The sequence below is a fragment of the Cucurbita maxima genome, unplaced genomic scaffold (assembly GCF_002738345.1).
Source record: "Cucurbita maxima cultivar Rimu unplaced genomic scaffold, Cmax_1.0 Cma_Scf00008, whole genome shotgun sequence".
In the NCBI taxonomy this organism is placed as follows: Eukaryota; Viridiplantae; Streptophyta; class Magnoliopsida; order Cucurbitales; family Cucurbitaceae; genus Cucurbita; species Cucurbita maxima.
This window is the reverse complement of record NW_019272024.1, coordinates 659244-683381: the sequence shown is the minus strand read 5'-3', so window position 1 is coordinate 683381 and position 24138 is coordinate 659244. Positions and strand designations below refer to the sequence as shown.

At 37.2% G+C, this 24138-nt stretch overlaps 8 protein-coding genes and 2 long non-coding RNA genes across 10 annotated transcripts; 8 read left to right on the top strand and 2 right to left on the bottom strand.

Moving 5' to 3' along the window:
• The first annotated feature begins 249 nt into the window (after positions 1–249).
• LOC111482749 (pentatricopeptide repeat-containing protein At4g38010-like) lies at positions 250–1380 on the top strand. The gene is made up of 2 exons (XM_023128679.1): positions 250–858; positions 922–1380. The coding sequence occupies exons 1-2, from the start codon at positions 433–435 to the stop codon at positions 925–927; spliced, it is 432 nt and encodes a 143-aa protein (XP_022984447.1). The 5' UTR covers positions 250–432; the 3' UTR covers positions 928–1380.
• A 272-nt stretch (positions 1381–1652) lies between these two features.
• LOC111482751 lies at positions 1653–1973 on the top strand. The gene is made up of 2 exons (XR_002718257.1): positions 1653–1693; positions 1766–1973. It is a non-coding gene; the product is annotated as an uncharacterized LOC111482751 (long non-coding RNA).
• A 928-nt stretch (positions 1974–2901) lies between these two features.
• Positions 2902–3273, bottom strand: LOC111483184. Its single transcript, XM_023129338.1, has one exon. It carries the CDS (start codon positions 3271–3273, stop codon positions 2902–2904), a length of 372 nt encoding a protein of 123 aa, XP_022985106.1.
• Positions 3274–5623: 2350 nt separating this feature from the next.
• On the top strand, positions 5624–8037 carry LOC111482737 (pentatricopeptide repeat-containing protein At2g22410, mitochondrial-like). The gene has a single exon (XM_023128668.1). The coding sequence runs from the start codon at positions 5651–5653 to the stop codon at positions 7439–7441; it is 1791 nt and encodes a 596-aa protein (XP_022984436.1). The 5' UTR covers positions 5624–5650; the 3' UTR covers positions 7442–8037.
• A 541-nt stretch (positions 8038–8578) lies between these two features.
• Positions 8579–11104, top strand: LOC111482739 (sorbitol dehydrogenase). The gene is made up of 6 exons (XM_023128671.1): positions 8579–8832; positions 9006–9073; positions 9338–9574; positions 9861–10151; positions 10378–10565; positions 10642–11104. The coding sequence occupies exons 1-6, from the start codon at positions 8712–8714 to the stop codon at positions 10832–10834; spliced, it is 1098 nt and encodes a 365-aa protein (XP_022984439.1). The 5' UTR covers positions 8579–8711; the 3' UTR covers positions 10835–11104.
• A 78-nt stretch (positions 11105–11182) lies between these two features.
• On the top strand, positions 11183–12198 carry LOC111482752. The gene is made up of 2 exons (XR_002718258.1): positions 11183–11308; positions 11409–12198. It is a non-coding gene; the product is annotated as an uncharacterized LOC111482752 (long non-coding RNA).
• A 478-nt stretch (positions 12199–12676) lies between these two features.
• On the top strand, positions 12677–16230 carry LOC111482958 (post-GPI attachment to proteins factor 3-like). The gene is made up of 5 exons (XM_023129006.1): positions 12677–13141; positions 13783–14044; positions 14150–14346; positions 14598–14785; positions 15607–16230. Exons 1-5 carry the CDS (start codon positions 13026–13028, stop codon positions 15891–15893), a joined length of 1050 nt encoding a protein of 349 aa, XP_022984774.1. The 5' UTR covers positions 12677–13025; the 3' UTR covers positions 15894–16230.
• Positions 16231–16696: 466 nt separating this feature from the next.
• LOC111482959 (dehydration-responsive element-binding protein 1A-like) lies at positions 16697–17635 on the bottom strand. The gene has a single exon (XM_023129007.1). It carries the CDS (start codon positions 17520–17522, stop codon positions 16887–16889), a length of 636 nt encoding a protein of 211 aa, XP_022984775.1. The 5' UTR covers positions 17523–17635; the 3' UTR covers positions 16697–16886.
• Positions 17636–19862: 2227 nt separating this feature from the next.
• LOC111483183 (two-component response regulator ARR14-like) lies at positions 19863–22386 on the top strand. Its single transcript, XM_023129337.1, has 7 exons — positions 19863–20110; positions 20566–20718; positions 20802–21149; positions 21223–21299; positions 21374–22042; positions 22120–22221; positions 22333–22386. The coding sequence occupies exons 1-7, from the start codon at positions 19972–19974 to the stop codon at positions 22384–22386; spliced, it is 1542 nt and encodes a 513-aa protein (XP_022985105.1). The 5' UTR covers positions 19863–19971.
• Positions 22387–22765: 379 nt separating this feature from the next.
• On the top strand, positions 22766–23289 carry LOC111483182 (LOB domain-containing protein 24-like). The gene is made up of 2 exons (XM_023129336.1): positions 22766–22918; positions 22996–23289. Exons 1-2 carry the CDS (start codon positions 22766–22768, stop codon positions 23287–23289), a joined length of 447 nt encoding a protein of 148 aa, XP_022985104.1.
• The last annotated feature ends 849 nt before the right edge of the window (positions 23290–24138 follow it).

Sequence of the window (24138 nt, the reverse complement as noted above, 5' to 3'; positions counted from 1 at the left end):
TTTTTGTTTTTTTTTTTTTTTTTCTCTCTCTGTAGAAATATCTTGAATTAAGATGAAATATTTGAAAATAGATAATTAAAAAATTAATTGAAATCCAACTAACTTGAAATTTCATAAATCTCGAAAATAGTAAAATTTTATAATCAATTAAGCATATAAATAATATACATTAATATTAATATTAATAGAGCTCCTAGCATTCAATCTTAGTCTTTTAACAATTGCGTTATATGATAGACCAAAAGATGGGTTTGTAGCTGATATGTTTACTTTTCCAGTCGTGCTCTTAACTTTTCAGGGAGCAGAGAAGGCAGGCAGATTCATGGAGGGGTGATTAATTTGGGGCTAGGTGATCATTATGTGCAAAACTCGCGGATTCGTTGCTATGGAGCTTGTGGGGATTTTTCTAGTGCAGGTAGGGTGTTTGATGAAATGTTTGTTCGAGATGTTGTGTCCTGGACTATCATGATCGCTGGATTGGGGCAGAGTAACCATCCAAAAGAGTCCTTGGAACTGTTTTCCAAGATACTAACCTTGGGTATTAGCCCTGATGGAATTATTGTAACTACTGTTCTCTCTGCTTGTGCCAGCCTAGGAACTCTTGGCTTCGGCACACGGGTCCATGAGTACATAGATCAAAGAGGAATCAAATGGGATATCCATATTGGAACTGCTATTGTTGACATGTATGCCAAATGTGGGTGCATCGAAATGGCACTGCAAATCTTTAACAATATGCCTCAAAGAAATACCTTCACTTGGAATGCCCTGCTATGCGGTCTGGCATTGCATGGAATTGTGCAGGAAGCATTGAAGTTTTTTGACGTAATGATAATATCTGATGTCAAACCTAAGGAGGTAACATTTCTAGCGATTATGACTGCTTGCTACCATTCTGGTCTGGTGGATGAAGGGCTTAAGTATTAAGTGTTGGAAATGTTGAGCTCTCTCATAACATACAAGATTACATCTTGGAACTTGATCCAGAGGATACTGGTGTGTTGGTTCTGCTGTCCAATATATCTGCTAGTAATGGAAGATGGTCCAATGTGAATCGATTAAGGAGACTAGTGAAGCGTAGAGGTGTGAAAAAAGCAGCTGGATCAAGTGTCATTGAGGTGGATGGTAAGGCTCACGAGTTAATGGTGGGGATATTAGCCACCTCCAAACTGTTAAACCTCATCAACTCTGTCTACCATGATCGAACAAAATACCAAATTAATCAGGCGACTTTCAATGACATATCAGAAAGCAACCAGTAGTTCAGTAGATGAAGTGAGGTCTTGCAGCAAGGTAAGTGATTAATGGAGTTGCTCTCCCCAATACTTTTGTAATCCACGGTTAGCAAATATTGTCCGTTTTGGCTCCGTTACGTATCGTCGTCTTTAAAACACAGTCTATTAGAGAGAGATTTTCACACCCTTATAAGGAATGTTTGGATCTCACAATCTACCCCCTTGGGAGCCCAGTGACCTCGTTGGCACACCACCCGATGTCTGGCTCTAATACCATTTGTAACCATCCAAGTCTACTGCTAGCGGATATTGTCTGCCTTGACATATTGTCGTCAGTCCCACAACTTTAAAATGTGTCTATTAAGGAGAGGTTTCTTCGCTCTTATTATAAAGAATGTTTTGAACTCTCCCACTGACATGGGATCTCACATATTTCATCAAAATCCCTTCATATTTAGGTAAGTAAAGCTTCTAGTTTATGCATGGGCATTTCTTAGACAACTCCTTAATTCATCCTTTCCAAATTATAGGCTCGAAATGAAAACAAGCTGCAATGATAGAAATCAAGAATCTGATTGAAGAGTAATTCAAAGGTTGTGAGAGTCTGTGAGGCAAACTATGAGCAAAGCCATCTAATTCTCTTGATCTCTTTCTGGATACAGAGTCATGGAAGTATTCAAAAAGAGGCCATTCCTACTGTGATTCCTTGCAAAGGTATGACATAGGGTTGTCTTGTTACTTTTGGTATCCTTATTAATTGTTTCAGCTTACAACTGCTACCCACATGCATTAAGCAACACACATATTCACCCAAATTTCTAATTCCTTTCAACTATAAATTACACTAATGTAAATCTGCATACAAAGTTCTATTTCATTTTCCCTTTTAATATGTTTGATACTGGTTGATAGAGTACACACGAGACACTAGTTACGCCCATTCTTGATAGGTATACCACACGCACATACACACATACACACATAAACACACGTGTGAATGACACATAAGGGGGTCCAATCCAATCACATCCCTTCTTTGTGCCAACTTGGATCTCTCATCACCCAATCACAGCCAATGACTCATCGCTATTGTGTTTTAATTAATTGCTCCACAAAATGGTTGAAATAATTAAAAACCCATTAAAATCCCAATTCCCATTTATTAACACTTTACGAGTGTAAATCAAAATTAGAATGCGTATGGAGTTGGATGTGACTCGACGTTAACTTTTCTATTTATAAATTACAATTATAATTTTTTTTAATAATTTTTATTAAAAAAAAAAAACCTTATTTAGTTATAGCCCGTTACCTACCCATGCCAAGTCATTAATTTTCAAACACAAAAATCAATTACAAAAAATTATGGTGGCATCCTATTGGTTGAAAAGGAAACAAATCATTCCTTATAAATGTATAGAAAACATCACCATTAGATGTATTTAAAAATTATGAAACTGGATCTTCGGAAAAAATGATATGGTTTGTGTGAAATATTTATATTAAGTATGATATATATCTAATAGAAGAGAAGATGAGCTATAATTTTCCCTCTATATCCGTAAGATAAATACACAAACGTCCATATCATAATATCATAATTCTATGGCTGTCTCCGAAATTATTTAAAAAGAAAAGAAAAGGTTTTTTTTTTTTTTTTTTTTGTTTAACCAGTTTGGAATCCCAGCTTGGGAGGGTTGTGGGAGGAGATGATTTTGATTACCAAACCAGGGAAGACGTCATCCGGGTCATGGATATGCGGGTTCCGCTCCACGATATACGGGTCACCGCACTTGTCGCTAATCGTGTGCAGCGTTTCTCCTTCTCCGACAACGTAAATCTCATCGCACGCCCGCCCCGTCAGCAAGTTTCCTCTGAGCATCTGGCTACCGTCATCAGCGGAGGCGGAGGAGGAGGTTTCTCTGATAGAGCCGATCAGAATCAGGCCCAAGATGGCGACGGCGCAGTACCAGGAAACGACGTCGATTAGGAGTCGCGAAGATGGCGGCTCAGTTCTGGAAGTATAGAGCAGGGGCATGGTGGAAGGGAATTTTAGGATTGTAAAATGAAATGGAGTAGAAATAAATAGGTATTTATTAAAGTGGTTTTGTTTTATTTGAGATGGGGAAGAGAGAGAAAACTTAAAAACAGGATTTTTTTGAGTTGGCGTTGGAAGTTTTTGGGGCTTGGACGATGAGCTTACGACACGGCTGTTTGGATTTGTTTGAAGTCGTCTCAACGTCTCTTAACTGCAAAACAATAAACCATAAATCACCCTTCCAACTCCTTCTAATTACTAAAATGAACCTCGCTATTTCTTTTACCCTTTCATTTATATTATTATTATTATTATTTTTTTTTTTGCTGGTTTGTTTCTTTAATCTCTTGTGTGCTAATTTAGGGATGGAAAGATCATGAATTTATAATCAAGGAACGTGAGAACTTTTGAGAAAGTTTAAAGCAAACCCACTAGAAATTTATGCTCAAAATGAACAATATTATATTATTGTGGAGGATCGTATTCAACTAACGTTCTAACAATTTACCCCACTATCTATTAGTCCATATTGTTTTCTTTAAACTTTTTTTTCTGAAATTTCCCTCAAAATTTTAAAATATGTCTACTAGAAAAAAGTTTTAAAATTAACTTTTTAAAATATTATATTATTGTTGATGCATAAATATTTAAAATTAACTTTTTAAATATTAATAGTAGAAAAAAAAATATTGCAAAAATTGTTGCAAAAGCAAAATGATTGAGGAATTAGTTTTCTTTAAAAACAAAAATTTATTAAAAGAAGTCGTATTTTTAAAGAAATAAATAATAAAATTGTCGAACACGGCGTTAATTTAACAAACTTCAGGGGCGAAAATGATTTAAAATGGAGGGTAATTTGGTATTAAAATAAAAAGGAATTATAAGGGATTAGGTGTAAAATAATTTACATTAATAATATAAGCCGTGGACGTAAGGGCAAAACTCTAACGAATAAACACGTAACTCCACTAGATTCTCGACACGTGGATTGAACAAAATCCCGAATGGTTTTGATTTTGGTGGTTCAAGTCTCAAGGGGGGGGAGTGTTTGGCAAATGGATAGAATCGCAATATGCCAAGTTGTGCCATCTCATTATAATTTGTGTTTGGTCAACGACTTAAGCAAACTCCTTTAGCATAATTTTAATGGGAATTTAATGATTTTAATTTTTTAAAAATAAAAAATAATTTATGATGAGTATTTGACTTCAATTTCTAGAAACAAAATCCTTTTTATTTTTTAAATTAAATTTAAATTAATAATTTATGGTGATTATTATTTGTTACGTTTTGAAAGTTTGGGATAAAAATAAAATAAGTAAAAAAAAAAATTATGAACTAAAATATATATATTTTAAAAAAAAACTATCTTTAATTTTTTAAATAATTTGACATGATTAGCTCCAAATAATTAGCCACAATAGTATTAATGATTAATTTAATTTTATTAATACATAATATGAAAAACAACGTGGAAGTATATAAATATAATTTAAAAAAATTGCAATGTTAATTTACTAAGACGCATGCATACTAATCATATAATAATAAAAAATGATTGCAAAAATTCCATTTTGATATTTTAATATTGGGCGGCTCACACGATTGCCTTAAGCAATTAAAAATTATTCTCATCAATATCTTGAAATCCCTTTCGGTTGATAATTAAATATTTAATATGAATTTCATTGCTTAGGAACCTAAGATTAATGCACTAACGATGGAATTATAAATTAAGCTTTACTTATAATTTTAATTAATTAAGTTATTTCAAAGGATAGTTAAAACTAAATAAATTAAATTATGTAACTAACTTTTATTTAAATATTTTTTTTATTATATAGTTTAAATATCGTCATAAACCAAATTGTGTACAAAAATAAAATAAAAAATAAAAAAGTCAAATTTGATGAGTAGTTGGGATAACAACCCTTTTGAAAATGATTTTTTCATTATTTATTTATTTGTAATTATAATTAAATTTATTTTGGGTCAGACTGTACAATTTAACCAAATGAAAGGATAGCTATCAATCCCTAACCCTAAAATCCCCCCTCTAGCCATTGTGAGAGCGTTCGGGCAAAAAGCACCAAATGCCAAAAGCTTTTATAATTGTGTGGGAGTATGTTTTTTTTCAAAGTATGGTTGTGTTTGGCGTGGTTTAAATGGTCCAAAGTCGAGTGTGGTTTACCTTGTTTATGCGTATTTATGAAGAGTCAATGGAAGCATCGTTTTCAAACTTTGGATGAACTTTTCCACACGGTTGAAGGGTTCCTACCAATTACCAACCAAATTTAAAACCAATTTTAATGAATTTTCTTATATCATCAAAAAAATAGTCGAGTGTGTTCTTTTTCGGCCGCCCCAACGATCTGCTATGAAAATCCCCAGATCAGTTTGTCGCCTGTTCAGCACCTTTACTGAGACCTCCAAATCACAAAGAGCTACGAGTTATTCGGGCTCCCTCAGCTCGATTAAGGAGCTTCACGCCCAGCTTATAAGGACCCAAATGCACATGGACCCATCTTCTATCTCTCAAGTTATCAAGCATTATGCTCTTTCTCCACCGTATTTGCACAAAGCCCATTTCGTTTTCAACCAAATTCAGGGACCCACATTGCTAGTATGGAACCACATGATCCACGGTCTATCAAAGAGCCATCGACCCAGTGATGCAATTCATTTCTATAATAGCATGTATTGCCAAGGAATAAAGGGGAGTAATTTGACTTTCATATTTGTGTTCAAGGCTTGTGCAAGAGTTTCTGATGTTGGGCAAGGCCAGAAGGTTCATGTTCATGCTATGAAACTTGGGTTCGAATCCTATCTTTTTGTTTCCAATGCTTTGATTCACATGTATGGGTGCTTTGGGGAGTTAGCTATTGCACGAAAGGTGTTCGATGGAATGCCGGAAAGAGATATAGTTTCTTGGAATTCTTTAATTTGTGGATATTGTCAATCTAATAGATATAAGGAAGTCCTTGATCTTTTTAGGGAAATGCAGGCTTTAAAAGTGAGTGCTGATTCTCTGACAATGATGAAAGTTATTTTAGCATGCAGCTTTTTGAGTGAATGGGAAATAGCAGACTATTTGGTGAAATACATTGATGAACATGGGGTTGTGGTTGATGTCTACTTAGGAAACACCTTGATCGACATGTATGGACGCCGTGGTATGGCGGATTTGGCAGGCAGAGTGTTTTATCAGATGAAAGACAAAAATATAGTATCATGGAATGCCATGATAATGGGGTATGCAAAAGTAGGGAATTTAGTTGCTGCAAGGAAGATTTTTAATGATATGCCTTCAAGGGATGTGATCTCATGGACCTCCATGATCACAGGCTATTCTCAAGCTAAGCAACATGCTGAGGCAGTGAAGCTTTTTCAAGAAATGATGGTGTCTATGGTTAAACCAGATGAAATAACTGTTGCTACTGTGCTTTCTGCTTGTGCCCATCTGGGCTCACTCGATGTGGGAGAGGCAGTTCATGAATACATACGCAAGAATGGCATCAAATCAGACGTTTTTGTAGGAAACTCTTTGATTGATATGTATTGTAAGTGCGGCGTGGTTGAGAAGGCACTGCAGGTTTTTAATGAGATGAAAAATAAGGACTCAGTGTCCTGGACTTCCATTATTTCAGGTCTTGCTGTGAATGGTTTTGCCGATTCGGCTCTTAATGTCTTTGATCAAATGTTGAAAGAGGGCATTTGCCCAACTCATGGGACTTTTATTGGGGTCTTACTAGCTTGTGCTCATGTGGGATTGGTAGACAGGGGACTGGAACACTTCGAGAGCATGGAAAACAAATATGGACTTGCACCAGAAATGAAGCACTATGGATGTGTTGTGGATCTTTTGAGCCGTTCTGGCCATCTGGACAAGGCCTATGATTTCTTAAAGAAGATGCCGATGGTTCCCGATGTTGTAATATGGAGAATATTATTAAGTGCTTGCAAGCTTCATGGAAATGTGAACTTGGCTGAGATCGTCTTAAAGAAGCTTCTTGAATTAGATCCTAGTAATAGCGGGAACTATGTTCTCTGTTCAAGCACATATGCAGGTTCAGACAGGTGGGACGATGTTTTGAAGATTAGAGAATTGATGGAAGTGACAAATGTGCAGAAACCATATGCTTATAGTTCCATTGAAGAGAGAACATAAGCATAAACATTCATTTAACTCGATGCCAAAAACTTGACCAACTTGAATGCTTCTCCAATGCACTGGTTTACTGGATCAATTACCTTGGTGCAGTATAAATACCCTCCATACGCATTCATTTTCTCGAAGGCTGAACTCTCCCAAGCTATATGGATTGTTCTTGATGATCGAACCTATATAGATTTCTCTAAAACATTTGAAAGCATCCTTCAAGGTAACTGTGGAAGGTTTTATATGTTCTACTTTTGCCTATGTATGCTTCCATCCCCTTTGTTCAGTCATGCTTTGCATCCAACGGTGAAAATCACCAAAAAGAAAAGAAAAAAGCTTGTTCTTGAATTCTTGATCTTGTGCCACTGATAAACAACTCATGGAGGACACTGATATTATCAGAGTTGAGTCAGAGTACATTCTTTCTGGATTTCTATTAGCTAAAAAATACTTCCAAGGGATTGGTAGCCTGTCGGCTTTGATAAACTGTTTGAAACAGAAGAATGAGATCAGAAGATCTAGCAGAGATAGACCAAAAGTTGATTCAGAAAAAGGTTTCACGCTGTAGGCTCTGATAAACTGTTTTCAATCCTAGTGCAATCATTTGTTTTCTGTGGGCCATTGCTGTTGGCTGGCGCACGTCTCTCACTCACATGCTTCCCAAGGCATTTCATGGGCCTGGATTTAGGAGCTACTCTGTAACACAGCATAATTGTACACGTCGAGCAAAATCCGACCCATCAAGCCAAATTGTATATATTTCCTTCATCTCTCCGCGTGTTGGAAGTACGACGTCCTGAACCATTTGTTTTGTTTTTTGTGTCGTGGGTCATGAATATTCATTACTATAAAATATATTGGCTAATGACAATCCTTGATGTGTCGGATTTGGTTAAGAATTCTCAAATCAGCCAAACTTCTGATAGAGATGCAGACCCTCACGAAATTCACCATAAATATGTTATTCTTTCTATATAATTATGAAAATAACTTCATTTATTTATAGATTAAAAGTATTAATAAGGGTTAAATTACAATCAAGTTTGTAATTATTAGAATTACAGATAATGAAGAATTAAATTGATTGAGATATGGTCGGGTTTTATTTATTTATTTTTAAATTTTAATAGCAACAAATGCCTTTGGATCTCATCCACAACCACTACGGATGCAACGGCGCCTCAAATTTTCAAGCCGATAAATCGAAACTCACAGAAAGAACCCGCTTCTGATTTCAGTACAAGCGGGGACTAGAGAGAGAGAGAGAGAGAGAGAGATCATGGGAAAAGGAGGAATGTCTCAGGGCGGCAGTGGGGAAGATGGTGTTGAAGAGAATATGGCTGCTTGGCTTTTGGGTGCCAATACCCTGAAGATTCAGCCTTTTCACCTTCCTCCTCTTGGTATGCATCTATTCTTGTTTATGTTTTATTCTCCTTCTGTCACTCCATCCCTGCTCACTATGTCTGTTCCTGATGATGATTCGCCCGCTTTCTCTTACAGAATCTTCTTCCTCTTCTTCATTTTTTGCTATCTTAGTATTATCAAGTCAACTCTTTCTTGATATCCAATTCAGGGCCCCATGATGTTCGAGTTAAGATGAAGGCTGTTGGTATCTGCGGCAGTGATGTTCACTACCTCAAGGTGCCTTAATTTTGGAATCATGGGTTTTCTGTTTTGTTCATTCCTATGTTAATTGCATGTCTCTTTTTTTTTCCTCTCCATTAATTCTGAACTGGAAAATGACGAGAGAAAAATATGAGAAGCTGATTCTGATAAGTTCATATACTCTGTTTAAGAACTCATTAGTTTGTATTTATCTGAGTCTGAGAGGAGAAATTAATGGTAGTAAGGGCCTATCAACGTTATCTTTCTTTTTAGACTTATACTCTATCTGCATATTTTCAGACATTGAGATGTGCACATTTTGTCGTCAGAGAGCCAATGGTCATCGGGCATGAATGCGCTGGGATTATCGCAGAAGTTGGAGCTGAAGTTAAGCATTTGGTGCTGGGGGATAGGGTTGCGCTGGAGCCTGGAATTAGTTGCTGGAGATGTGATCTCTGCAAAGATGGCCGCTACAATCTGTGCCCAGAGATGAAGTTCTTTGCCACTCCCCCTGTTCATGGTTCTCTTGCAAATGAGGTAACCGACCCCTGTGCTTCTTGAGATTCCATGTGATTTAAGAATGAAAAAGTTAAAAAAGGGAAGTAATTCTTTTGCTTAGGCAGTTTGAAATGAACTTGAAAATTTTACCCCTTAATGTTGTGGATAATCTATGTTGTGGGAAGCATGTGTGTATTCATTTCATTCTTATTGAATTTTATGATATTATTTCTGGAGATCTGAATGATAAGACGTGTGTGATGCATATCAAGTTTATGGAGTTCTCCAAGATTGGATGCCGAGCACTTATTTTTCTTTCAACCAGGTGGTTCATCCTGCAGACCTGTGTTTTAAACTGCCGGAAAATGTCAGCTTAGAGGAAGGAGCCATGTGTGAGCCCTTAAGTGTAGGTGTTCATGCTTGTCGACGTGCTAACGTTGGTCCAGAAACAAATGTTTTGGTCATGGGAGCTGGACCAATTGGGCTTGTCACTATGATGGCTGCCCGGGCATTTGGTGCACCACGGATTGTCATTGTTGATGTCGATGACTTTCGATTATCTGTTGCAAAGGACCTTGGAGCAGACGAAGTTATCAAAGTTTCAATTGACATTCAGGTTTCTCTGTCTCTCTCCATCCTTTCATAACACAAACGCCTTTAGTAATTTACATTCACCTGTCCAATTTTTATGATTTATCTAGAGAGCTTAGTGGAAATAGAGGCGAGCTGAAATTCATACTCGATACACTACGTGTGTTTTTTACTAGTAGAAAGCTCCAGACTTATCAAAATGCATAGTTTTACTGTCGATTACTACATTACCAACGCATCTAATGTTGCAGGATGTAGATCAAGATGTTGCTCAGATACAAAAAGCCATGAAAGCTGAGGTAGATGTGAGCTTGGATTGTGCTGGCTTTAACAAGACAATGTCAACAGCTTTAAGTGCCACCCGAGCTGGTGGCAAAGTTTGTCTCGTGGGAATGGGTCACAATGAGATGACTGTTCCACTAACTCCAGCTGCAGCAAGGTAAAATCGAGACCTGCTTTTCGACATCTCCAAGTTCTTCTTTACCATTTTACAGAGTATAAGCTTTATATGGCAGGGAAGTCGATGTGATCGGTGTGTTTCGCTACAAGAACACATGGCCTCTGTGCTTGGAGTTTATCAGAAGTGGTAAGATCAATGTGAAGCCGCTTATAACTCACAGATTTGGCTTCTCACAGAAGGAGGTGGAAGATGCCTTTGAAACCAGTGCTTGTGGCGGTAATGCTATTAAGGTCATGTTCAACTTGTGAATTCTTAGAGTTTAAAAGAGGGATAGAAAGTACTGTGCTGTGCATGTCTTAAATCAATTGCCCTCAAGAGAAAACAATAATAATAGTAACAATGAAATAAAAACTGTGCATAAAGTGAATCTTATAGTTCATCTAGAACTGAGATTCTAAGTTACTCGGCTTCTCTTGGTATCTGTTCATGTCCTAGTAATGGTTCTGTCTCAAGTTACTGAGCTTTTCTGTTTGTACCTTATCTATGGCTTATGAATGTTTAAAAGTAAGTTTATATTATGACGATGTTTTCTATCTGGAATAGTTTCTTTTAATTAGTACTTTATAGATGGTTATGAGAATAAGAAACTAATCAAGAAGATGTATAAATGAAGAGACCCAAAACTCAACCTCTGCCTAGAGAAGGATATCCAAATACTAATGACAGTACTGCCTGCTGGATAGTAATTTCTACTTTATTCCTTGGAGCAGTTGAAGCAGTAGGTAACTCATCTTGTTCCTCTCTCAAGATTTTAAACCGCGTCCGTTAAGGAGAGTAGAAATGCTTTGTTCTCGTTCTCAATTTGAATTTTCCAAATAATAGGATGCTGCAGAGATGGAGACATGGAATCTTATCTGGGTGGAAATGGAAAAAGAAGAAAAGGAAGAAAAAGGACGAAGGAAAGGCTTTAATAGATAGCAATGATTAAAAAGTGATGGCCTAGAAAGCATGAACCACAAAGCCTTTTATTCTCTCCCTTTTTACGTTTGGTTGGGATTGAAAAGAAGTAGAATAATAGATAGGGTGTGGAAGCTCAATCTCTGAAGAGCTGATAACAACAGGATGTATAAAGGATAGTCATTAGAAGAAACACACGAACTCAAGACAGCCTCATAGAAACATTATGCGTTGATTCAGGGACTCCCCCAATACCCCAGTTCTCTTCAAATTTCCCTCAAAAAGATGGAAACTTGGAGGCAAAAGCATCATTTTTTGTCCCACTTCCTGTCTCAACAGTCAAAAACAAGAAACGCCCACCATTCTCACCACCACAAACATCCAAAATCTGATATTTCCACTGTTGGTTTCAAGGTCTCTTTCAGCCTGTAAGCTTTAGCATCTCCAGATACCATTCAAGGAAGAACAGGAACTGGGTCACTGATGGCAGCCAAGTTTCAGTTTCTGAGTCTGCCATTGCCACCGTTTGTGAAGATGGATAGTCTCCCTGAATTCTCCTATGGCAACATGAATGAAGAGTATTGGAAACCTCAATGATATCATCACACTCTGTTAGAGAGACAAAGAAAAATATGATTATAATTTAAAATCAGATACACACATTTTGAAAACAATAATTAGTTTAATGCATAGGTAGTTGTTGGTTCTGGTCTTCCATGATTTGCATTATTTTATAACCCTTTTGTCTCTGCTTGCTTTTTCATCCATTATTTAATAAGATTTAGAATCTGTTTCGATATTCTACATTTTATTTTACCAATTGCATTTGTCCTCACAAGATGTGCTTTCCTTTCATTAATCACCTAACACTAAGATAGCGATCACTCGTGATATCAAATATCATTTAAAACGTTGATGGATCGATATTCCAATTTGAAAATGGTTATCCTTTTCAAACAAGTGTTGTCTTTTTAAAAGAATTAAGTATGAATAAGTGATCGTTTTGAAGATGATGATCAAATCTGTGACAGCTAGGACACCCGTTTATAAAAATATTAATTTTTATTTTAAAAAAAAACGTTAAAAAGGGGAGACATGAAAGGGAAAAAAGAAAAAAGGAAGGCAAAAATTGGTATTTTGATGTAAAATTTGAGATTAATAATTAATAAGGAATAAGTAATTAAAGGGGAAGAAATAGTAATAACAATAATAATAAAGGAAAGAAGGATGATGATTGAGTAAAAGAGAGGAGAAGAGCATCGATGCGTCCACGTGTCAAGAAGTCAATGAGTACAAAGTCCAAAGATCATCTCCTCAACAGGATTCCGATCTCCTCTTCCCGTTTGCTTTCCCCATAAAAACTAATTCCAAATCCTCCTTTCTCTTTCTCTCTCTACTGTTCTTCATCCTCTGCTTCCCCTCTCACTCTGTTTCTGTTTCTGTTTCTGTTTCTGTTTCTGTTTCACAGCAATTCATGGAGCTTTTCCTCTTAATTCCCTTCAATTCCCTCTCCACCTCCCTTTGACTTTCCGTCCGTATCTCATGGCCCCCCTCCCTCATTGCCTTCTTCTCCTCGCTTACTCCTTCTTCTTCTTCTTCTTCCTCTTTTTCTTCCATCCCGTCTACGCCAGCCCCGGCGATTCTGATCCCATTTACAAGTAACTTCCTCTTCCTTTTTGCTCTCTACCCTTATACCTCTTCCCTCTGCTTCTTCATTTGGATTTTCCCATATTTTGCTTTTTCTACGCTTGTCTCGTAAATGGGGATTTGATTTAATGCGTTGTTCTTCCCACTCTGTGTTTAATTTATTGTTTGCTTGTGATTATTGATTTATTTTTTAATATGTGGGGTTTGTACTGTGCTGGTGTGCAAATCAACGGTCGCAATGTTTCGTAATTCTTTGGTTCTTATTTTTAAGCTGTTCATTCTACTATTCTGTCAGGAATTCGCCAGAGCTTTTAACGTCTTAATCGTTCTATTGTAGACTATTCCTTTGTTGGGGGAGATTCCCAAGTACGAAGAGGGCTCTTCGCCACTGCCTCAGATTTTCTTCTCTTTTTCATGAATTATAGAATTTATCGTTTTAGTTCACCATTTGAGCATCGATGAATCTTATTACTAGAAGTCTTATTTAGGCATTAGCTTCAGTGGGTTGGTATTAAGTCATTGAATCTTGACCTAAAACATTGGTTTGGATTTGGATTTTGGATAGAGTGGGAACACAGTGATTCATTTCTCATTCTCTGTATGGAGAGAAAATGCTGCACTTCAGTAAACCTGCTTCGCTATTATTTGTCAGGGATTGTGTGGTGCAGTGTGAGAAATCTGGGTGTGCTGGTGACAAATGTTTTCAACATTGCAAATTCTCGTCGGATGGGAAGCCTGTGGATGGTCCATGGTATCTGCAGGAACCTTTGTATTTACGCTGGAAACAGTGGGACTGCCAGACCGATTGTAGGTACCACTGCATGCTTGCTAGGGAGGAAGAAAGAAGTAATGTTGGTGATAAGCCTGTCAAATACCATGGAAAATGGCCATTTAGGCGAGTCTATGGCATTCAGGTTTGCCCAATGACTTCGCCTCATATGTAAATGATGCTGCCAAATCCATTCCCTATTGTGCTGTTCTTCTGCTTATTATCTTGAACTTTGCATTTGATATGGTAGGAGCCAGTTGCAGTTGCTCTTGCTAGCCTCAATCTTGCCGTGCAATTTCATGGCTGGATATCTTTTTTCATTCTTATATATTACAAGCTTCCATTGAAGCCTAATAAGAAGACCTACTATGAGTATACAGGGTTATGGCATATCTATGGAATCTTAGCTATGAATTCTTGCTTCTGGAATGCTGCATTTCACTCTAGGTCAGCTATTATATAGTTTAATCCTTGGTTGTGTATTTTTTTCTCCTAACAAGCTACATATTTCTTATGACATTGCTGCTTTAGCATAATTCAAAAGGTGGCCCTGAATATATAAAATAAAGCTTAGTTTATATCCCTTAAACATGGTTTTACTAATGACAGGATGATCTACCCTACCATATGCTCTACTTCTATACATTTCTAACTGACTATCTGCATTGCTATGATGTTTTGAGTTAAATTTCTTGTAGAGATGTGGAGTTGACTGAGAAGCTGGATTGTTCTTCAGCTGCGGCATTTATTGGATTCTCCCTAATTGTAGCAATACTGCGAGCCCTTAATGTGCGGGTTGAGGCTGCTAGAGTTATGGTCTCTGCTCCAATTATCTCATTCGTGACAACCCACATCTTATATCTCAACTTCTACAAACTTGATTATGGTAATACATCAATTCTTGAGCTGTTTTAATTGGAAGGGTTCTTCCCAAAGTTTTAAAACCTGTCCACTAGGAAGAAGTTTTCACATTCTTATAAGGAATGTTTCGTTTCCCTCTCCAACCAATGTGAGGTCTCACAATCCACCCCTCCTGAGGGCCAGTGTCATCGCTGGCACACCACCTAGTGCTTGGCTTTGATACCATTTGTAACATCTCAAGTCCACCGCTAGCAGATATTGTCTTCTTTGAGCTTTTCTTTTCCGGCTTCCCCTCAAGGTTTTTAAAATGCGTTTACCAGGGAGAGGCTTCTATACTCTTATAAGGGTTTGATCCCACATTGGTTGGAGAATAGAACAAAGCATTTCTTACAAGGGTGTGGAAACCTTACTCCAGTAGATGCGTTTTAAAAACCTTGAGGGGAAACCCGAAAGGGTAAGACTAAAGAGAACAATATCTGCTTGCGGTGGGCTGGGTTGGGTTGTTGGAAAAATGGACTGCTTAAAACAAATGTTCTGTTGTGTTTTTTTACCACCAGTCTCTTTAACAATCCTCAAAGAGAATATGATGGTGAGATTTGGTGGTTCTTATCTGTCAATCAAGTTCACTATTTCCCTATTTTACATGTTTTTCTTACTTGCACAATCAATATCCTTTCAAGCCTTTTGTAAAGAAAAGTTAATGGTCAGAACTCCTGGTGCCTATTGATCAGGTCTTGTGTTCAAATAGATGAATGAACTACTCGACTCCATCTCTCATTGGGATTGGAAGAATAACATTTTTGTTGGTATCAGATATTTGACTCGAGTTAATTGACTACCTTTCAGGTCTGAATACTAAGGTCTGCCTGGTGATGAGCATTACTCAACTTCTCATTTGGGCAGTTTGGGCTGTTCTTTCGCGCCATCCCTCGCAATGCAAGTTGTGGATGTTAGTCTTTGGTGGGGCGGTTGCGATGCTCTTGGAGGCCTTCGATTTCCCTCCATATGCAGGATATGTGGATGCTCACGCACTCTGGCATGCAACTTCAATTCCTCTTTCATATATTTGGTGGAGTTTTGTGAGGGACGATGCTGAATTTAGAACTGCTGCACTTCTCAAGAAAGCGGAGTAATCAGATGGAGGAATTTCTCTAAGCAATTTCATTTGAATGTTAGTTCATCGACACTCTGGTAGGTTCCCTTGTTTTTTCTGGTGTTGCTTGGTGAGTAGCGCAATGTTACCCTGAAATGTTCTTTGTATAAGGGTATTTGAATATCAGGACCAATAAGTTTTCTTTTCTTCTCGCCCTGTTTTTTACTTCTTGGTCCTGAGAAATTTGTTGGTCATCAGATAAAAGCCCCACAGCACCAGGCCAGTTATTCCCATTGTAAACATCCAAATATTTTGCTGATATCAGCGGTTTATGTTATTCTGCAGTTCACATGTGGCTGCTTGATGTTTGTTTCACACACTAAGCTGGATATCCTTTTTGCTTTACAATATCATTTTGAAACCCAATTTTCTATGTGGGATCTTCAGATGAATCTTCATTTTCCTTCCTACAAAGTTTGATAAGAACAAAAACCCAGTTTCCTAAAGGATATAGAAACCACATCTGTCAACAAAATTCACCCCTAACAGATATTGTCCGCTTTAGTCTGTTATGTTGTCATGAGCCTTACGGTATTAAAAGACGTCTACTAAGGAGAGGTTTTCAAAGAACTCTAGATCTAGATTGTAGCCATTTTAGTATGGACTTTGGGAGTTGATGAAGATCTCGATAAAAAACGGATTGGCTTGGCAGCAAAGAACCTGCTAAAAATGGAAGAAAGAGACGTTTTTGAACTCAAATTTGCATCGAATGATGAAGAGAGTTCGCTTTCATAGAGAAAAGAGTTGTGGATAGAAGGCATACTAAAAAGAGAAAGAAGAAGGTAGCAACCAAAGTAAGTGGGGGAAAGTACTCATCGAATGTAATAATGCTATTTGGGGCAACAGTCAACCGCACATTATGTGCTTCTTACTATTTCAATCCCAAAAAAACACTCTTTTTCTTTCTAGTCTCTATGTACATAAATTGAATGTAATTCCATTAAAAGCTACAGAGAATTTAGTACTATGAATATTAGTAGCTCCATAATGACACGTCAGAATAAAAGTCCATGTCATCACGAAAATGCTGAGGTGGAGGCAACATCATCCCTGCAGCCATGTCCTCCAACAATCCCGGCAGCCCAAAAATTGCATCATCATCCACGTACAACACGTTTTCTGGCGTCGTCTCCGCCGTCATCATATTTTCGGTCCTTGAGTCATCAACAGAAGACCCATCTGATTCGGCCGGCCGGAATGCCTCCGCCGCCTCCGCCGCCGCCTTCTGAATATCCCTGGCGTCAGCAGATGCCGGCTCCGGCAGCCGCCACGCAGAATCGGCGAAATTGAGACAAGCAGAACGACCTCGAAGCTTCATGGCAGCGACGTCGTGAGCCCGAGCCGCCATCTCCGCCGTGGGAAAAGTGCCAAGCCAAATCCTTGACTTCTTATTAGGCTCTCTCACTTCACAGACCCACTTGCCGGAGTTCCTCCTCCTGACCCCTCTGTAAACCGGGTGCCTTGTCTCCTTAAACTTCTTCCTGCCGGCCCTCTTCTTCGGATTGCTCGCCGCTAACATAAGCTCCTTCTCGGAAAATATGAACCGCCGGCAATCACTACTCTCGGAGCTGGAGAAGTAGTCTTCATACAAAGTTGAAAAAGATTCCATTTTTGGAAGTGGATAAGGTGATTGAAGTTAAAATTATCCAAATTAGAAATGAAATTCGAGATATTAGATATGGGTTTGACGGAGGAAGAGAGAGGGATGATAGTTTTATAGTGTTTGGTGTATTTGGGTTGAGAATTGGAATTGAAACCAACACATGAACACTGAAACACGGAGTTAACTGATAAGAAGCCAGGCTGTGCCCCGTTCTGGCTGCCCACGGCATCAACAGGTTTGGATTTTTTTCTCCTTTCTTTTTTATTTTTTAATTCATAAAATATAAAAAAAGGAAGTTTCTTTAAAAAAAAGAAAATCTCTGGAGAATGAAAATAGAAAGGTAATGTGTCAGCTTCAGGATCTGACATGTGTCACTTTGACTTGTTCTCTCGTTAAACTTCACCATCGAAGATTCTACATCTTCTTTGAGTATGATTCTACTTGTTCTTCACCCATTGGGGCAACGAGGATTAGATATCCATTCTCTTACATGGAAACTTCCTTGTCACCCCTATTTCTTTAAATAATAATTTTATAAAAAAATATAACCATATTTTGCTTTAAACCATCAATATATTGGGTATTGATAGGTGAGATTAATTTTTCATTTTTAAAAGTAATTCAAGACGAATAGATAAGATAAGAACATTGGAATCATTATGTGCTTAATTCAAATCATGGGTATAAATAAAACATTACATTATAGTTCAATAATAGATGCTATGAATCAACCGTCATGCTCTAAAGAAAATATTACATAAGCATTTTCCTATAAATCTAAAGAAAAGGCAATAAATAGTCTAAAAAGTACGAGAATTAAGAAAGAAATTGATTAAGAAGGATTAAAAGATGAGAAAAGAATTTAGAAAAAAGAGGAAAGTTCTTGGGGGGGGTTGGGAAGTGAGTGACAGTTAAGGAGACAGCAGGGCAAAGGGGTTACAGAAGCAGACAAAAGAACACCTTCGAGTGACGTGGCGGAAAACTCCAAATGAAGACACGGTTTTTTTAATTGACAGTTAATGAAAGAAAACGGAATTTCCGATACCGATACGGTAACTGACTGTGACTGAGAGTGGGTGACAGAATTAGGGGTTAGTACAATCGGTGTTTTCCGCAGAAACGCGTCAACCAACCACGTGTCTGTTATGTAGGTGACAGACAAGGTCCACTACACTTAATTAAACCCATACCCTCCCTCCCACTTGTTCCTTTTTTTTTTTTTTTTTTTTTTTTTTNCCCCCCCTCCCCCTTGTTCCTTTTTTTTTTTTTTTTCTTTTTATTTATGTAACACATCATTTTGTAATAGTTTATCTGTTTAATTTGATTGCGACATTTAACTTTATTTTTAAATTATCTCTATTATTATTATTATTATTATATAGTGAAAATGAAATTTGTAATCCAAATCATATCCACTCTTGATGATCGAGTCATGATTCATACAAAACCAAGGAAAAGTTGTAAATATATTTTCTTTTTGTGACCATACCCCCATGTCTCTAAAACCCACCAAGCTTTAGACTTTGATTTACGATCCGAGATCTCTCGGGATTCCAGAGCCACCATTGCTGCCGTTCACGTTTGATTTGGCTGACGATGGCACGTTGGTTTCGGTTCACAAGACGAGATTTTGGTCCTGTCCCGGTCTGGATTTGGATACAATATGGCTCGACAGAACTTCGCATATTTTCCCCAAATCAGTTTAAGATGTCGAGCGAGTTGTTCGAGGCAGTGAAGCCTGATAATGGTTCGGTCGAGCTTTGCAGTAGCAGGCAAGTTTGATTTTGAATTACTGGCTTTGTTATTTTGTTTGTGAATTTGGGATCAAGCGGAGCTGCCTCTGAATAACATAAAAAAGATAGACATCTAAATCGTCATTAAATTCAAATAAAGGTACTCAAGTACATTTAATCTTTTCAATACCACTCGAAACGATAATTAAGAATCGGATAAGGGGTGTTGTCCTATTAAAATATATAGTCAACCACAAAAGTATTAAGTAAGATTAGAAAGATTTGAATATGGAGTTACGGGTAATTAAGTAAGAGATAGAATTAGATGCATGCATGTGGAAATGGGAGTTTTATTTGGAAAATAAAACAAAAATGATATGGAATTATTTGGTTAAGATATGAAAAAGAAAAAGGGAAAAAGGAGGGAGAGGAATAAATGAAAGGATTGCGGATCTTCTTGAAATGGAACTCCAAGTGGGAGGCTCATATGTTTGGTAAGTTGCATTAGATGTGAACTTTGGGGCTGGATTCTTTTGCATGTAATGTTCATACATACATACATATATATATATATATATATATATGGTTCTGGTTCTGGTTTTTCAGATGATTATCCTCTTCATCAACTGGTAATCGGTGTATTGAACTAGAAGAAGAGTGTTTTGGAAAGATTATAAAGTGATCTGTAGGCTAAGGTAAGGCGTGGGTGTGGGGTTTGAAGGATGGATGAAGAAGATGGGCGATGTGAATTAGTTTTGGAGAGTCGAATGTTGTCGGTTGATATTCATATATTGTTGGTGGATGATGATGCTACTTCTCTTGCTGTCGTTTCTGCCATGCTTAGACTCTGCAAATACCAAGGTTTTGCTTTCTTTTCTTCTCCCATCTCTACTTCAATTGGTTTTCATACCTTTTGTTTATTAATGGTTTAAAAAATGCTCACTTATTTCTAGGGTTTAGGGTTTGCTTAAATTCTAATCTTTCATAAGGCTTTAACATTATCATGGGAGTAAAAAGACCATTACATTGTTGGACTGTTTCATGTCACTACACATCAATTTTTCATCATATATTCTAAAGAATCTTTACTCTAATTATAGTTTCCAAATGTTGAACTAGAAATTCTAGTGAAATCCAATATTGATAGGAGAGTAGAACGAAATACTGACATAAGGGTGTGGAAATCTCTCTCTAGCAGACACGTTTTAAAATCTCGAGGCGGTAAATAAGCCAAACAAAAATAATATTCATGGAATTCCATCTAAGTTGAAGTTTGTTAACATTTTTGGTGACAAGATGGTGTGTTTAAATCTCAGTTGTGACTCAGAGAAGCCCAATTGAAGCACTTGATACTCTAAGGGCAAAAAAAGGGTTTTTTGACCTCGTTGTCACTGATCTGCACATGCCTCAAATGAATGGTCTTCAATTACAGAAGCAAGTAACCAAAGAATTCAAGCTTCCTGTTATCAGTAAGTATCTACATAATCTACAATATTATTATTAACAAGTCAATATACAAGTAAATTAAACCAAACCCTACTCTTCTTTGCAGTGATGTCAGCTGATGAAAAACCTAGCGTCATATTGAAGAGTTTAGAGGAGGGTGTTTCATTTTACATGGTCAAACCAATAAGCCTAGATGATGTCAAACAAGTATGGCAATATGCTATTACACCTAAACAAACACGAACAATTATCCGACCAGAATTATCGATCGACAAACCATCGAAAAAGGAGATGATCAAATTATTGAAATCGGAAAGAACCAAGAACAAGACGAAGAAGGCAAAGGAAACTAGGGCTACTCAAAGTTCTATTGCCAAAAGAAAGGCAAAGGTGGTTTGGACAAATTCACTTCACAACCGGTTCTTACAAGCCATTAGACTAATAGGCCTTGACAGTAAGTCTATGATCCTTTATAATTTGACTCTAAATTTCTGTCCTTCATTAATGTTCTTAATTTTTATTTTCAGAGGCAGTTCCAAAGAAGATCCTTGAGTTCATGAATGTGCCTGGGTTGACCAGAGAAAATGTTGCTAGCCATTTACAGGTTTACCCTTTATATATTAACAATTAATACTTTGTTTTGGTATTGAATTTAAACTGGGTTGTTTATGGATGCAGAAGTACAGAATTTTCTTGAAACGAGTTGCTGAAAAGGGAGCTTGTAATTCAATGAAGATATATTCAGATTGCACGTTACTAAGATCAAGTTTTGCTTCTTCTCATTTTCAGTTTCAATCCCCATTGTATACACCAAAATTCCAATCCCAACATCCATATTTGCTTGAAGAACAACAATTAATGGCTCCCTTAAACTACCCATCTCCTCTTTTGGGAGCCAATTATATCTCACATCCCACCCCTCCAAACCCTAATCTTGAAATTGAAAACTCTTTGACCCATCTTGAGAATCAAAGTCTTTTGACCCTCAATAAACCTAACTTCCCTTTCAATGGGCTTGTCTCGAGTTCGACTCGAAACGATCGGAATTCCGTGTCAATCGAAAATGAAAACCCTAATGGAGGGTTGAGGTTGAATAATAATGGGGTATCCAATCATGTCCAAGCTACTCATGATCACAACAATGGGGGATTTTCTGGGAATTTTGAAGGTACAAACCAAGTTTTACAAAACAAAAATGTGGAGGAGAATGGTGTTGTGTTAGTGTCATCAAAAGAAGGTAATGACACCATTGCATTTGAAGATAAAATTGGTGAACACCAAAATTGTTTTGATGTTCTTAGTGAGATCTTCATGGGGCACAACCACCACAATCAAACTTCTTTAAGGGTACGTTTAGTAGTTCATACTTTTTCTAACATTTTTACAAAAGGGTTATATAAGGATTAACATTATATGTTGTTTAGAGGGAAGAAATGGGTGATATGGAGCTCTCTCATGTGTGGAATGGAATTGAAATGGAGGCTTCATCAAAGCAAGATCTGCAGCCCTCAAGCTTCTCTGCCCAGGCAATGCATACTCATTCCTCTTGCAAGCTTTCCTAAATCTTATTCTATAATAGGAAACTCTTGATTTGTCACACATTTAAATGATTTGACATATGTTCTTGTGATTTGCAGGGGTGGGACGACGATATGTTACGAACCTTTTTGGGTGATGCTTCATTTTCATAATAGAGAATCTAACCGCTAGCATATAAAATTCATTTTAGAGCACATCATTTGTACGAGTCTCACAGTGAATACAGTATGAATGTATATGAATTGATGAAAGTGTGGTGTATTTGATGATGTTCAAGTTTCCTTCCACAATAGAGATAATTTAGGAACAAAAATATTGAATTGACTTCTTACCATATACACACACAAACATTTCCTTCCAAAATCTAATGATTGGGAGTTTTAAATTGAAAAAAAATAGCCGTTAGCTTGAAGTAAGTCAAAGAACACTCCATAAAATGTATATATAGAGAGGGAAAAGATCTGCAGAATCTGCATCAAAATCTTGGTTCTCTTATTTTGTTCCAAAATTTGTTCGTCCAAAGATTCTAGCATGATCTCTGGTCGTTGTGCAGCTTGTAAGTATTTGAGAAGAAGATGTCCTTCCGATTGCATTTTTTCCCCTTTCTTTCCTTCCAACAATCCTCAAAGATTCGCCATTGTTCATCGAATCTATGGTGCCAGCAATGTCGCTAAGTTCCTCCATGTAACTTCTTCTTCTTTTTTTATAAACTATTGTGAGTTTCTGGTATTTAATTTGATATCATTTTATTTGATGATCAGCAACTCCCTGTGCATCTACGAGCGGAGGCAGCAGAAACTTTATTTTTTGAGGCAAAATGCAGAATTGAAGATCCAGTTTATGGATGCGTTGGAATTATTTCTCAATTACAACATCAATTACACGTGGCAGAAACCCAGTTGGCCAAAACTCGGGCCGAGATTGCATTTCTGGCTTCCAACCTCCACCAAGAAGCCCAACCACAAGATTTTGCAGTTGAGCCCATTCAAGGCCCAAATACTATTGGGTTCTCTCAGATTGGGCTTTCCACTCCAGCCCATTGGTTTAATTCATAGCACGTTGTAAACATGATAAAACTCCTTTCACTCTTCTTTTTCTCTCTTTCTTTGAATCTTTTTGAGAATGAAATGATGACATTGCTTCCAATTTTTTAAATCATTGCTCCTCGTTCTTCATTTTCATCTCACTGTTCTCCTGATTAATAGAACGAAAAATTCGTGTATAATAAGGATGTGGAAACCTCTAGGTTTTAAAGCCTTAGAGATTGATAAAAATATGTAGATCGGAAGAATTTAGTCGGCAGTATAGTGTGGGAAAGTGGTGTAAGATCATCAAAAAGAAACATAGAAAGAGAGATTGCTATTGAATACCATTTTGACATGTGTTGTGTACTCCTAATTCCTCAGCCCTACGTACCAACCAAAATGGGAACACAGCCTTTAAAAGTGGGGCAGACAGAGACACAAATGAAAAAAAAAAGACACATAAAAGTCAAAGAAAAGAATTAGGAGAGGAACATTCTTGTTTTGTTGGTTGTAAGATGAAGATGTGTATCAAAAGCTATAACGCCATAAAGGAGGAGAGGGGATTGGTTCAAACCCCTCTTTACGACTCGTAACTTTTAACGCAGCCCAACTTCCTGTTGCTCGACATTTGTCCACTTTTTATCTACACTTATCCCAATGCCTTTTCCTTTTCGTATCATATATTTCTACCACTTTTCTCGTGTGAATTAAGGATTGGATTTGAATATTCTTCGGTCTTTGCCACTTGTCTCTCTCTGCTTTGCCCAAATGGGTACAACCACAACTCAATCTTTAGTTATTGTAGTTGGGTTGGTTGGTTTCTACGATACCCATATCTTACTCCCTTGCTTACAGATCTCACATCAATTGAAGAGTAGA